The sequence below is a fragment of the Rhinoraja longicauda genome, unplaced genomic scaffold (assembly GCF_053455715.1).
Source record: "Rhinoraja longicauda isolate Sanriku21f unplaced genomic scaffold, sRhiLon1.1 Scf000229, whole genome shotgun sequence".
Classification (NCBI taxonomy): domain Eukaryota; kingdom Metazoa; phylum Chordata; class Chondrichthyes; order Rajiformes; family Arhynchobatidae; genus Rhinoraja; species Rhinoraja longicauda.
This window is the reverse complement of record NW_027601447.1, coordinates 131645-147400: the sequence shown is the minus strand read 5'-3', so window position 1 is coordinate 147400 and position 15756 is coordinate 131645. Positions and strand designations below refer to the sequence as shown.

At 46.5% G+C, this 15756-nt stretch overlaps 1 protein-coding gene across 3 annotated transcripts in view; it reads left to right on the top strand.

The window, feature by feature from the left end:
- Positions 1-276: 276 nt before the first annotated feature.
- The window catches only part of LOC144590620 (adhesion G protein-coupled receptor B2-like), a 119749-nt gene continuing 104269 nt past the window's right edge, over positions 277-15756 (top strand). For all 3 annotated transcript variants that reach the window (XM_078395117.1, XM_078395116.1, XM_078395115.1), the window contains exon 1: positions 277-377. In XM_078395117.1, coding sequence (XP_078251243.1) covers positions 277-377 — 101 coding nt within the window. The remainder of the gene's footprint in view (positions 378-15756) is intronic.

The following is a 15756-nucleotide window of genomic DNA, read 5'->3' as shown; positions in this document are numbered from 1 at the left end:
ATGGAGCTACAGGAGTACCTGCATTTTGTGGGATACAGACGCTGCAGATAGGTTGTTTAAATTCCTGCATAGGGATTGCTGAACTTCAGAAATAATTCATAAAGTGAAATGTTTTGACATGTATAATATGCCAAATTGCTCCTTTAATCAAATGTTATTTATTTTATTCAGTATTTATTTGCATTTCTGTAAACACACACACCAGCAGTGTCTCCTAGGAAAATTTGATTTAAATTTTGGTTTGTTTAACTTAATGTTTGGTTTGCTTTTCAGAGCATGGATTTCACTGGAGTGCCATCAGTCCCATTGATGATCGGATGTGGAATTGCTTGTATGGCTCTCTTAACATTGCTTGCTGTATATGCTGCATTTTGGAGGTACTGTGTGCATTTACCCAGTATTACCGATAAAATGCTAGTTGTAAAAATTATGTCATAATCTGATTCTACATATAGTCGTCCTCTTGATATGCTCTGATTACAGATGCAAGGTTTCGATCCCAAATGTCAATCTGTTAGCAGGGTTTTGAGCTGAAATGCCGATCAATCCTTTCTCGTCCCACCCCACCAGCCAGCCCCCCCCAACCCCTCCACCCCCTACCTTAGAGATGTTGCTTGACCCGCGGAGTTCCTCCACTAGCTTGTTTGTTGCTCTGATTATATAATGTGGTGAGGATTTTTCATAGAACTGATTGTGTCATGCACATTGCCAACATAAACTAATCCCCTCTGCCTATACATGATCTATTCCCTGCATTATCTTCTATTGGAAGTGACAGGTAATTCAGTTACCAATATACATTATTTTGTTGTGACAATAATCAACTATTTATATCTCCATTTTTTTCTGGTTCATGGGTTATGTTGATAGCTTTTATTTTAAGGCACAGGAACACACATAACAGTGAGTGAAGTTGAGGTTTGTTGTGTTGAGAAAATAGAATGGAATGTTATTGGATATTGATATAGTCCCAGATTTCATTCTGCTGGATACATTATTTTGTTGATGGTTGTTGGCTGTGTTGCAGCCCTCACAATTTACACAAGATGGACAAAGACAAAGTGTTAGATAATGAGTATTATTGCTAAAGTGCTCATAACAAATAGAGTTTGCAGGCATCGTTGTTTTGGTATATCTTAAAAGAATATTGATTCATAAATATATGTCTGACATCAGTCATTAATCAGGATATCTATAGCCAGTGGGGTGACATAAGAAGTGAGTAATCATCTTCTGCAGATTAGTGTGACATGATTGGTGGGCACAGAGGAATAATAAAGGTCACAATTGCAAAAAATCTCTTTGAAGTCTTTTTCTGTTTGTGTTCTTTGAAGCTACAGATTTGTCTGTGGGTTTCGTGGTTTGTTTCTCAGTGGCTTCTTGTTCACTGAGCGAAATGCCAGCGGGTATACAGCATGACACCTGGAGCAAAGCGAAGAGAGCAGTTAGTTACATGCTCCATTTCTTAAAAGGATAAACACCAAAATTACATAGACCAAGTGTGGCATTCTTATTTGAATAATGAAAAATCAGTCTCTGGAACAACTGTCCAGTCTCTATGTGCTTTACTTGGCATCAGGTCTTCTACCTTTTTAAGTTGACAGCAGTCCTTCCAGAGCTGGTCCTAACTTGTTGCAGTTCCCCTGGGCCTAAATGCCAAGCTGTGATTTTCACTCTACACAATCAGCGGTGTACCCTTCAGCATCTTTCCATCTGTTTCCGTCAAACAATCGCCTTCAGCGGTCTTCAGTTGCCTCCAACAGGGTCCCCAGGTAAAGAAATTTGTCATATATAACCATATAACCATATAACAATTGCAGCACGGAAACAGGCCAGTTCGGACCTTCTAGTCCTTGCCGAACACTTTCTCTGACCTAGTCCCATCTACCTGCTCTCAGACCATAACCCTCCAATCCCTTCCCATCCATATACCTATCTAATTTACTCTTAAATAATAAAATCGAGCCTGCCTCCACCACTTCCACCGGAAGCTCATTCCATACAGCCACCACCCTCTGAGAAAAAAAGTTACCCCTCATGTTACCCCTAAACTTTTGTCCCTTAATTCTGAAGTTATGTCCCCTTGTTTGAATCTTCCCCACTCTCAAAGGGAAAAGCTTACCCACGTCAACTCTGTCCGTCCCTCTTAAAATTTTAAAAACCTCTATCAAGTCCCCCCTTAACCTTCTGCACTCCAAAGAATAAAGACCCAACCTGTTCAATCTCTCTCTGTAGCTTAAGTGCTGAAACCCAGGCAACAATCTAGTAAATCTCCTCTACTCTCTCTATTTTGTTGACATCCTTCCTATAATTTGGCGACCAGAACTGCACACCATATTCCAGATTCGGCCTCACCAATGCCTTGTACAATTTTAACATTACGTCCCAACTTCTATATTCGATGCTCTGATTTATAAAGGCAAGCATACCAAACGCCTTCTTCACCACCCTATCCACATGAGATTCCACCTTCAGGGAACAATGCACAGTTATTCCCAGATCCCTCTGTTCCACTGCATTCCTCAATTCCCTACCATTTACCCTGTACGTCCTATTTTGATTTGTCCTACCAAAATGCAGCACCTCACACTTATCAGCATTAAACTCCATCTGCCATCTTTCAGCCCACCCTTCCAAAAGGCCCAAGTCTCTCTGTAGACTTTGAAAATCTACTTCATTATTAACTACACCACCTATCTTAGTATCATCTGCATACTTACTAATCCAATTTGCCACACCATCATCCAGATCATTGATGTAAATGACAAACAACAGCGGACCCAACACAGATCCTTGGGGTACTCCACTAGACACTGGCCTCCAACCTGACATACAGTTGTCAACCATTACCCTCTGGTATCTCCCATTCAGCCATTGTTGAATCCATCTTGCAACTTCACTATTAATACCCAACGATTTAACCTTCTTAATCAACCTTCCATGTGGAACTTTGTCAAATGCCTTACTGAAGTCCATATAGACAACATCCACAGCCTTGCCCTCATCAATTTCCCTGGTAACCTCTTCAAAAAATTCAAGAAGATTAGTCAAACATGACCTTCCAGGCACAAATCCATGTTGACTGTTCCTAATCAGGCCTTGTTTATCCATATGTTTATAGATATTGTCCCTAAGTATCTTTTCCATTAATTTTCCCACCACAGACGTCAAACTAACAGGTCTATAATTGCTAGGTTTACTTTTAGAACCTTTTGTAAACAAGGGCACAACATGCGCAATGCGCCAATCTTCCGGCACCATCCCCGTTTCTAATGACGTTTGAAATATTTCCGTCATAGCCCCTGCTATTTCTGCACTAACTTCCCTCAATGTCCTAGGGAATATCCTGTCAGGACCTGGACACTTATCCACTTTTATATTTTTTAAAAGTGTCCGTACCTCCTCTTCTTTGAGCCTCATGGTTTCCATCACTACTCTACTTGTTTCCTAGAAACATAGAAACATAGAAAATAGGTGCAGGAGTAGGCCATTCGGCCCTTCGAGCCTGCACCGCCATTCAATATGATCATGGCTGATCATTCAGCTCAGTAGCCTGTACCTGCCTTCTCTCCATACCCCCTGATCCCTTTAGCAAAAAGGGCCACATCTAACTCCCTCTTAAATATAGCCAATGAACTGGCCTCAACTACCTTCTGTGGCAGAGAATTCCACAGACTCACCACTCTCTGTGTGAAGAAATGTTTTCTCATCTCGGTCCTAAAAGACTTCCCCCTTATCCTTAAGCTGTGACCCCTGGTTCTGGACTCCCCCAACATCGGGAACAATCTTCCCGCATCCAGCCTCTCCAACCCCTTAAGAATTTTATATGTTTCTATAAGATCCCCCCTCAGTCTTCTAAATTCCAGCGAGTACAAGCCCAGTCTATCTAGTCTTTCCTCATATGTAAGTCCCGCCATCCCAGGGATCAATCTGGTGAACCTTCTCTGTACTCCCTCTAAGGCAAGAACGTCTTTCCTCAGGTTAGGAGACCAAAACTGCACACAATACTCCAGGTGCGGTCTCACCAAGACCCTGTACAACTGCAGCAGAACCTCCCTGCTCCTAAACTCAAATCCTCTTGCTATGAATGCCAACATACCATTCGCTTTCTTCACTGCCTGCTGCACCTGCATGCTTGCTTTCAATGACTGGTGCACCATGACACCCAGGTCACGTTGCATCTCCCCTTCTCCCAATCGGTCACCATTCAGGTAATACTCTGCTTTCCTGTTCTTGCCGCCAAAGTGGATAACCTCACATTTATCCACATTATATTGCATCTGCCATGCATTTGCCCACTCGCCTAATCTATCCAAGTCACTCTGCAGCCTCCTAGCATCCTCCTCGCAGCTAACACTGCCACCCAGCTTCATGTCATCCGCAAACTTAGAGATGTTGCATTCAATTCCCTCGTCCAAATCATTAATATACACTGTAAATAACTGGGGTCCCAGCACTGAGCCTTGCGGTACCCCACTAGTCACTGCCTGCCATTCCGAAAAGGACCCGTTTATTCCTACTCTTTGCTTCCTGTCCGCCAACCAATTTTCTATCCACCTCAACACTGAACCCTCAATACCGTGTGCTTTAAGTTTGTACACCAATCTCCTAAGTGGGACCTTGTCGAAGGCCTTCTGAAAGTCCAGATATAACACATCGACTGGTTCTCCCTTATCCACTCTACTAGTTACATCCTCGAAAAATTCTATAAGATTCGTCAGACATGATTTGCCTTTGGTAAATCCATGCTGACTTTGTCCGATGATTTCACCACTTTCCAAATGTAATGCTATCACATCTTTAATAACTGACTCTAGCATTTTCCCCACTACCGATGTTAGGCTAACTGGTCTATAATTCCCCGTTTTCTCTCTCCCTCCCTTTTTAAAAAGTGGGGTTATATTAGCTACCCTCCAGTCCTCAGGAACTACTCCAGAATCTAAAGAGTTTTGAAAAATTATCACTAATGCATCCACTATTTCTGAGGCTACTTCCTTAAGCACTCTGGGATGCAGCCAATCTGGCCCTGGGGATTTATCTGCCTTTAATCCATTTAATTTACCTAACACCACTTCCCGACTAACCTGGATTTCCCTCAGTTCCTCCATCTCATTAGACCCCCGGTCCCCCGCTATTTCCGGCAGACGGTTTATGTCTTCCTTAGTGAAGACAGAACCAAAGTATTTGTTCAATTGGTCTGCCATCTCCTTGTTCCCTATGATCAATTCACCTGTTTCCGACTGCAAGGGACCTACATTTGCCTTAACTAATCTTTTTCTCTTGACATATCTATAAAAGCTTTTGCAGTCTGTTTTTATGTTCCTTGCCAGTTTTCCCTCATAATCTATTTTCCCTTTCCTAATTAAGCCCTTTGTCCTCCTCTGCTGGACTCTGAATTTCTCCCAGTCCTCTGGTATGCTACTTTTTCTGGCTAATCTGTATGCTTCATCTTTTGTTTTAATACTATCCTTGATTTCCCTTGTTAGCCACGGATGCACTACCTTTCCTGGTTTGTTCTTTTGCCAAACTGGGATGAACACTTGTTGTAGTTCATCCATGCGACCTTTAAATGCCTTCCATTGCATGTCCACCGTCAACCCTTTCAGCATCAATCGCCAGTCTATCTTGGACAATTCATGCCTCATACCCTGAAAGTTACCTTTCTTTAAGTTCAGAACACTTGTTTCTGTATCGACTTTGTCACTCTCCATCCTAATGAAGAACTGTACCATATTATGATCACTCTTGCCCAAGGGGCCTCGCACAACAAGACTGCTAACTAACCCTTCCTCATTACTCAATACCCAGTCTAGAATGGCCTGTTCTCTTGTTGGTTCCTCGACATGTTGGTTTAGAAAACCATCTCTCAAACATTCCAAGAAATCCTCTTCCTCAGCACCCCTGCCAGTTTGGTTCACCCAATCTATATGTAGATTGAAGTCACCCAATCGCCTTTAGTGCATGCATTTCTAATTTCCTGCTTGATGCCATCCCCAACCTTCCTACTGCTGTTAGGTGGCCTGTACACAACTCCCACTAGCGTTTTCTGCCCCTTAGTGTTTCGTAGCTCTACCCATATCGATTCCACTTCCTCCAAGCTAATGTCCTTCCTTTCCACTGCTTTAATCTCCTCTCTAACCAGTAACGCGACCCCACCTCCTTTTCCTTTCTGTCTATCCCGCCTGAATATAGAATATCCCTGGATGTTGAGCTCCCAGCCTTGGTCACCCTGGAGCCATGTCTCCGTAATCCCAACTATATCATAATCATTAATAACTATCTCCACATTTAATTCATCCACCTTATTACGTATACTCCTTGCATTGAGACACAAAGCCTTCAGGCTTGTTTTTACAACTCTCTTACCCCTTGTACGATTATGTTGAAAAGTGGCCCTTTTTGATTTTTGCCCTGGATTTGTCTGCCTGCCACTTTTACTTTTCACCTTGCTACCTGTTGCTTCTACCCTCATTTTACACCCCTCTGTCTCTCTGCTCCAGCTCCCATCCCCCTGCCACATTAGTTTAAATCCTCCCCGACAGCACTAGCAAACACTCCTCCTAGGACATTGGTTCCATTCCAGCTCAGGTGCAGACCGTCCTGTTTGTACTGGTCCCACCTCTCCCAGAACTGGTTCCAATGTCCTAAAAAATTGAATCCCTCCCCCTTGCACCATTTTTCAAGCCACGTATTCATATGAAATATCCTCCTATTCCTACTCTGACTAGCACGTGGCACTGGTAGTAATCCAGAGATTATTACCTTTCGCTTACCTCGCATAATTCAATATCCTTCTCCTTGGTGAATACCGAAGAAAAGAAATTGTTTAATATCTCCCCCATTTCTTCCGGCTCAGCACATAGCTGTCCACTCTGACTCTCTAATGGACCAATTTTGTCCCTCGCTATCCTTTTGCTATTGACATATCTGTAGAAACCCTTGGGGTTTACTTTTACATTACTTGCCAAAGCAACCTCATATTTTTTTTTTGCTTTTCTAATTTCCTTCTTAAGATTCCTTTTACATTCTTTATATTCCTCAAGAACCTTATTTACTCCCTGCCGCTTATATTTATTGTATATCTCCCTCTTTTTCCGAACCGTGTCCAATTTCCCTAGAAAACCACGGCTCTTTCAACTTATTATTCTTTCCTTTCCACCGAACAGGGACATAAAGAATCTGTACTCTCAAAATTTCACCTTTAAATGTCCTCCATTTCTCTATTATATCCTTCTCATAAAACAAAATGTCCCATTTCACTCCTTTTAAATCCTTTCTCATCTCCTCAAAGTTAGCCTTTCTCCAATCCAAAATCTCAACCCTTGGTCCAGTTCTGACCTTCTCCATAATTATATTGAAACTAATGGCATTGTGATCACTGGACCCAAAGTGCTCCTCAACACATACCTCCGTCACCTGACCCGTCTCATTTCCTAACAGGAGGTCCAACACTGCCCCTTCTCTGGTAGGTACTTCTACGTATTGCTGCAAAAAACTATCCTGCACACATTTTACAAACTCCAAACCATCCAGCCCTTTTACAGAATGTGATTCCCAGTCTATGTGCGGAAAATTGAAATCACCCACAATCACTACTCTGTGCTTACTACTAATATCTGCTATCTCCTTACATATTTGCTCTTCCAATTCTCGTTCCCCATTTGGCGGTCTATAATACACCCCCATAAGTGTTGCTAAGCCTTTCTCATTTCTGAGTTCCACCCAAACAGTCTCCCTAGTCGAGCCTTCAAATCTATCCTGCCAGAGCACTGCTGTGATATCTTCCCTGACAAGCAATGCAACACCTCCACCTCTTGCCCCTCCGATTCTATCACATCTGAAGCAATGAAATCCTGGAATGTTTAATTGCCAACCACAACCATCCTGCAACCACGTTTCACTGATTGCCACAACATCATACTTCCAGATGTCAATCCAGGTTCTAAGCTCATCCATCTTTCTTACAATGCTCCTAGCATTTAAATATACACATTTAAGGGACCCATCACCTCTTATTCTCAGTTTATTTCTTTTCACTTCTTTCTCTCCTACATGTTGGGCCTGAGTGTTTCCCTTCTCTGCCTCCTGCCTCACACACTGCCTATTAGCTATCTGTATTTGAGTCCCTCATGGGTGAGGTGTCAGAAGACTAGAGGGCAGACACAGTAAGCCTAATGCCAGTGGTGGGTAGATTGTTGGAGGAGATTCTGAGTGACAGAATATACATGTTTTTGGAAAGGCAATGGCTGATTAGATATAGTCAGCATGGCTTTAGACACTAGACAATAGGTGCAGAAGGAGGCCATTCGGCCCTTCGAGCCAGCACCGCCATTCAATGTGATCATGGCTGATCATTCTCAATCAGTACCCCGTTCCTGCCTTCTCCCCATACCCCCTGACTCCGCTATCCTTAAGAGCTCTATCTAGCTCTCTCCTGAATGCATTCAGAGAATTGGCCTCCAGTGCCATCTGAGACAGAGAATTCCACAGATTCACAACTCTCTGACTGAAAAAGCTTTTCCTCATCTCAGTTCTAAATGGCCTACCCCTTATTGTTAAACTGTGGTCCCTTGTTCTGGACTCCCCCAACATTGGGGACATGTTTCCTGCCTCTAACGTGTCCAACCCCTTAATAATCTTATACGTTTCGATAAGATCTCCTCTCATCCTTCTAAATTCCAGTGTATACAAGCCTAGTCACTCCAGTCTTTCAACATATGATAGTCCCGACATTCCAGGAATTAATCTAGTAAACCTACGCTGCACGCCCTCAAGGGCGTGCCCTCCCTCTGAGGGCGTGCAGTGTAGGTTCACTAGGTTGATTCCCGGAATGGCGGGACTGTCGTATGTTGAAAGGCTGGAGCAATTAGGCTTGTATACACTGGAATTTAGAAGGATGAGGGGGGATCTTATTGAAACATATAAGATAATTAGGGGATTGGACACATTAGAGGCAGGAAACATGTTCCCAATTTTGGGGGAGTCCAGAACAAGGGGCCACAGTTTAAGAATAAGGGGTAGGCCATTTAGAACGGAGATGAGGAAGAACTTTCTCAGTCAGAGAGTGGTGAAGGTGTGGAATTCTCTGCCTCAGAAGGCAGTGGAGGCCAGTTCGTTGGATGCTTTCAAGAGAGAGCTGGATAGAGCTCTTAAGGATAGCGGAGTGAGGGGGTATGGGGAGAAGGCAGGAACGGGGTACTGATTGAGAGTGATCAGCCATGATCGGATTGAATGGCGGTGCTAGCTCGAAGGGCTGAATGGCCTACTCCTGCACCTATTGTCTATTGTCTATTGTCTAATAGCAAGAATATCCTTCCTCAAATTTGGAGACCAAAACTGCACACAGTACTCCAGGTGCGGTCTCACTAGGGCCCTGTACAACTGCAGAAGGACCTCTTTGCTCCTATACTCAACTCCTCTTGTTATGAAGGCCAACATTCCATTGACTTTCTTCACTGCCTGCTGTACCTGCATGCTTCCTTTCAGTGACTGATGCACTAGGACACCCAGATCTCGTTGAACATCCCCTCTTCCTAACTTGACACCATTCAGATAATAATCTGCCTTTCTATTCTTACTTCCAAAGTGAATAACCTCACACTTATCTACATTAAACTGCATCTGCCATGTATCCGCCCACTCACACAACCTGTCCAAGTCACCCTGCAGCCTTATTGCATCTTCCACACAATTCACACTACCCCCCAGTTTAGTATCATCTGCAAATTTGCTAATGGTACTTTTAATCCCTTCATCTAAGTCATTAATGTATATCGTAAATATATCGTAAATAGCTGGGGTCCCAGCACCGATGCACTAGGACACCCAGATCTCGTTGTACGTCCCCTTTTCCTAACTTGACACCATTCAGATAATACTCTGCCTTCAAAGTGGATAACCTCACACTTATTGATTTATTCACAAAATGCTGGAGTAACTCAGCAGGTCGGGCAGCATCTCGGGAGAGAAGGAATGGGTGACGTTTAGGGTCGAGACCCTTCTTCAGACATGTCAGGGGGGCGGGACAAAGAAAGGATATAGGTGGAGACAGGAAGATAGAGGGAGATCTGGGAGGGAGGAGGGGAAGGTAGGGACAGAGGAGCTATCTAAAGTTGGAGAAGTCGACGTTCATACCACCGGGCTGCAAACTGCCCAGGCGAAATATGAGGTGCTGTTCCTCCAATTTCCGGTGGGCCTCACTATGGCACTGGAGGAGGACCATGACAGAAAGGTCAGACTGGGGATGGGAGGGGGAGTTAAAGTGCTCGGCCACCGGTAGATCAGTTTTGTTAATGCGGACCGAGCGCAGGTGTTCAGCGAAGCGATCGCCGAGCCTGCGCTTGGTTTCGCCGATGTAAATGAGTTGACATCTAGAGCAGCGGATGCAATAGATGAGGTTGGAGGAGGTGCAGGTGATCCTTTGTCTCACCTGGAAAGACTGTTTGGGTCCTTGGATGGAGTTGAGGGGGGAGGTAAAGGGACAGGTGTTGCATCTCGTGCGGTTGCAGGGGAAAGTGCCCGGGGTTGGGGTGGTTTGGGTAGGAAGGGACGAGTGGACCAGGGAGTTACGGAGGGAACAGTCTCTGCGGAACGCAGAGAGGGGAGGGGATGGGAAGATATGGCCAGTGGTGGGGTCCCGTTGTAGGTGACGGAAATGTTGGTGGATGATATGTTGGATCCGCTGTCTGGTGGGGTGGAAGGTGAGAACGAGGGGGATTCTGTCCTTGTTGCGAGTGGGGGGAGGGGGAGCAAGAGCGGAGCTGCGGGTTGTAGACGAGACCCTAGTGAGAGCTTCATCTATAATGGAGGAGGGGAAGCCCCGTTTTCTGAAGAACGAGGACATCTCGGAAGCCCTAGTGTGAAACACCTCATCCCGGGCGCAGATGCGGCGTAGACGGAGGAATTGGGAGTAGGGGATAGACTTTTTGCAAGGGACCGGGAGGAAAGAAGTGTAGTCCAGATAGCTGTGCGAGTCAGTGGGTTTATAGTAAATGTCCGTCACTAGTCTGTCTCCTGTGATGGATATGGTGAGGTCCAGAAGCGGGAGGGAGATGTCAGAGATAGTCCAGGTATATTTAAGGGCAGGATGGAAATTGGAGGTGAAGTGTATGAAGTCAGTGAGTTCTGCATGGGTGCAAGAGGTAGCACCAATGCAGTCGTCGATGTAGCGGAGGTAGAGTTCGGGGATGGGGCCAGTGTACGTCTGGAACAGGGATTGTTCGACGTACCCGACAAAGAGGCAGGCGTAGCTAGGGCCCATGCGAGTGCCCATAGCTGCGCCTCTGGTTTGGAGGAAGTGGGAGGAGTCAAAGGAGAAGTTGTTGAGGGTGAGAACCAGCTCTGCTAGGCGGAGGAGAGTGTTAGTAGATGGGGATTGGCTGGTTCTACGGTCGAGGAAGAATCGGAGGGCTTCGAGACCATCCTTGTGGGGGATGGAAGTGTAGAGTGACTGGACATCCATGGTGAAGATGAGGGAGTGGGGGCCTGGGAACCGGAAGTTATCAAGGAGATGGAGAGCGTGTGAGGTGTCTTGGACGTAGGTGGGGAGGGATTTAACCAGGGGGGGTAGGATGGAGTCGAGGTACGTAGAGATAAGTTCGGTGGGGCATGAGCAGGCAGAGACAATGGGTCTGCCGGGACAGTTATGTTTGTGGATTTTGGGTAGGAGGTAGAATTGGGCCGTGCGGGGCTGGGGAACTATGAGATTGGAGGCACTGAGGGGTAGATCACCGGAGATGATGAGGTCAGTGATGGTGCTGCTGATAAAGGTTTGGTGTTTATCGGTGGGGTCATGGTCCAGGGATAGGTAGGAAGAGGTGTCTGATAGTTGTCGTCTGGCCTCGGTCCGGTAGAGGTCAGCACGCCAATCAACCTCACACTTATCCACATTAAACTGCATCTGCCATGCATCTGCCCACTCACACAACTTGTCCAAGTCACCCTGCCACCTCATAGCATTTTCCTCACAGTTCACACTACCACCCAGCTTTGTATCATCTGCAAATTTGCTAATGGTACTTTATGTGTGAGAAGTAATGTCTCACTAATTTGAATAAGATTTTGAGTGGAGACCAAGTAGGCAGATGAAGACAGTGTGGTATATGTTATCTATATGGGCTTTAAAAATGCATTTGACAAGGTTTAGTTTAGATACCGTGTGGAAGCGGGCCCATCAGCCCGCCAATGTCTGCGCCGAGCAGCAATCACCCGTACACTAGTTCTATTCTACACATTAGGGAATTTTTTACAGAAGCCAATTAATCAAGTAACCTGCATGTCTTTGGAATGTCGAAGGAAACCAGAGCACCCGGAGAAAACCCAAGCGCCACTGGGAGAACATACAAACTCCATATAGACAGCGCCTGTAGTCACTATCAAGTCAAGTCAAGTCAAATTTATTTGTCACATACACATACACGATGTGCAGTGAAATGAAAGTGGCAATGCCTGCGGGTTGTGCACAAAAAGAATTACAGTTACAGCACATAAATAAAGTTAATAAGTTACTATTAGTGTCAACAAAAATTTAGTCTCTGGGGTTATAAAAGTTGACAGTCCTGATGGCCTGTGGGAAGAAGCTCCGTCTCATCCTCTCCGTTTTCACAGCGTGACAGCGGAGGCGTTTGCCTGATCGTAGCATCTGGAACAGTCCGTTACTGGGGTGGCAGGGGTCCCTCATGATCTTGCTTGCTCTGGATCTGCACCTCCTGATGTATAGGTCCTGCAGGGGGACGAGTGTAGTTCCCATGGTGCGTTCTGCCGAACGCACTACTCTCTGCAGGGCCATCCTGTCCTGGGCAGAGCTGTTCCCAAACCAGACTGTAATGTTGCCGGACAGGATGCTCTCTACAGCCCCAGAGTAGAAGCAATGAAGGATCCTCAGAGACACTGAATTTCCTCAGTTGTCTAAGGTGGTAAAGGCGCTGCTTAGCCTTACCCACCAGTGCGGCAATGTGTGTTGCCCACGTCAGATCCTCTGCGATGCGGACTCCCAAGTATTTAAAACTGCTCACCCTATCCACAATAGACCCATTTATCTCCAGTGGCGTGTACGTCCTTGGATGTTTAGCCCTTCTGAAGTCCACAATCAGCTCCTTTGTTTTAGTGACATTCAAGAGGAGGCTATTGTCCTGACACCAGAGTGCCAGCTCCGCCACCTCCTCCCGGTAGGCCTTCTCATCGTTGTTGGAGATCCGGCCCACCACCACAGTGTCATCAGCAAACTTGATGATGGAGTTTGAGCTGAACCTGGCCCCACAGTCATGTGTGTACAGGGAGTACAGTAGGGGGCTAAGGACGCAGCCCTGGGGGGATCCTATGTTCAGGGTGAGGGAGCTAGATGTGTGTTCCCCCATCCTGACCACTTGGGGCCTGGCAGTGAGAAAGTCCAGGACCCAGGCACACAGAGGGGTGCTAAGCCCCAGTTCCAGCAGCTTCTCAACCAGTCTGCTGGGGACTATTGTGTTGAATGCTGAACTAAAGTCAATGAACAGCATCCTCACATAGCCCCCCTGGCTGTCCAGATGAGAGAGAGCGGTGTGTAGAACCTGGGAGACCGCATCATCCGTGGACCTGTTCGGACGGTATGCGAAATGTAGTGGGTCCATGTTGCGAGGAAGGAGGGCGCAGATGTGCTTCTTGACTAGCCTCTCAAAGCATTTCATGACAACCGAGGTGAGGGCCACCGGTCGGTAGTCATTTAAACACGCTGGAGAGGCATTCTTTGGCACCGGTACAATGATGGATCTTTTGAAGCATGCAGGGACCACGGACTTTGCCAAGGAGAGGTTGAATATTGTGGTGAGCACTGGAGCAAGCTGAGTAGCACCAGACTTTAGTACTCGCCCAGATATACCATCTGGGCCTCCAGCTTTCCTCGTGTTCACACGCGTCAGAGCCCACCTCACCTCATGCTCGGACACCGAGAATGTGTGCACATCCCCGGCGGTGGATCCCCCTCCAGCCTCGCTAGCCAGCGCCCCTTCAGTGCTGTTTTTAGACGGCGAGCTGGTGGTGTTACCCGTCTCAAACCGTGCATAAAAAGAGTTCAGGTCATCAGCTAAGGAGGAGCCGGCACTTCCGGTTGAGGGGGTGCTGGACCTGTAGCTAGTTATAGTCCGTAGCCCCTGCCAAAGGCGCCTGGTGTCCTGCTGCTCCATCTGTGACTCCATCTTGTCCCGGTACCTCCTTTTTGCATCCTTCACTGCCCTTCGCAGTCGGTAGGACTCTCCCTTGTAGTCGTCCATGTTGCCGGATGCCAGACCGGAGTTGTAAGCAGCGGTGCGAGCATTCAACGCCACGCGAATAGACCTGTCCACCCAGGGTTTTTGGTTAGGGAAGATACTGACCCTTACCGTGGGGATGATGGTATCGGCTATTGTGGCAATAAAGTCCGTAACTGCTTCCGCAAACTCATTTACGTCTCTGGAACTTGCTTGGAACATGTTCCAGTCGACTTCGCTCAGTGCATCCTGCAGCATGGCCTCTGAATGGTCAGCCCACCGCTTTACGTCCCTCGTCACTGTCGCTTCCCGTACTATCCGTTGTTTGTACTCCGGCAGCAGGAAAATGGCAGCGTGGTCAGATTTCCCAAAAGGAGGGAGAGAAACGGCCTTGTAGCCTTTCCTGAACGGCGTGTAGCAGTGGTCCAAAGTTCTTTCCCCCCTGGTGGCACACGTGATGTGTTGGTAGAAGTTGGGCATGACCTTTTTGAGATTTCCCCTATTGAAGTCTCTAGCCACCAGCACAGCCGCATCAGGGTTCTTGTTTTGGTGTTGACACAACACATCGTGCAGGGTCGACAGTGCCACGTCGGTGTCCGCATGCGGTGGGATATAGACGGCTGTGATGATCACCGAGCTGAACTCCCGAGGTAGGTAGAATGGTCGGCATGAGATAGTTAGATGTTCCAGGTCCAGCGAGCAGGAACGAAAAAGCGTCTTAATATTTCCAGGATTACACCAGTTATTATTGGTCAAGAAGCAGACTCCTCCGCCCTTGGATTTCCCGGATTCTTCCGTTCTGTCCGCCCGGAAAACAGTGAAGGACTCGGATGGGCAGATCACCTGGTCAGGCACCAGCGGGGTCAGCCATGTTTCAGTCAGACAAAGGATGTTACAGTTCTTTATGTCCCTCTGGAATCTGATCCTTGCCCTCAGGTCATCTAGCTTGTTCTCCAGGGACTGGACGTTGGCCAGAAGTATGCTGGGCAGAGGTGGACGTAAGGCTTGGGTTCTCAGCCTGTTCCGAATCCCCCCTCGCTTCCCTCTGTGTTTTTTCCACTGCCCTGCGCTCCCACTGCTGCTGCCACGGTGAGCTCCTTTGATGATCTCTATCGGTATATCGGTGAGTAGTTTTCTGTTTAATAGTGCTCCGGTAGCGCTCGAGTTTAATTTTACGAGCGTTTCCCGGTCGTACATCAGACCCGAGTCTTTGGTGCTGTCGGGCAGCAAATCTACTGCAGCTCCATTGTGTCCAAATTCTCAGTTCTCTGTTATGTACTTGTATCCACAGCATTAAACCTGTTAATATCAGGACTCCTTTAAAAGTGGCAGAATGCCATTTTATAAAAGGTGATCTAATGGGGACCTGTTTTAATTGGAATTGGGGTCCATCTATTTAAGTGATGGAAATATTGGCTGCCCTTGGCTGCCCTCGGAGAGAAATAGTTGGCCCTTAGGTTCCTATTAAATCTTGCCCCTCTCACCTTAAACCTTTGACCTCTGGTTCTTGATTTATCTGTGCTGAGTAAAAGAC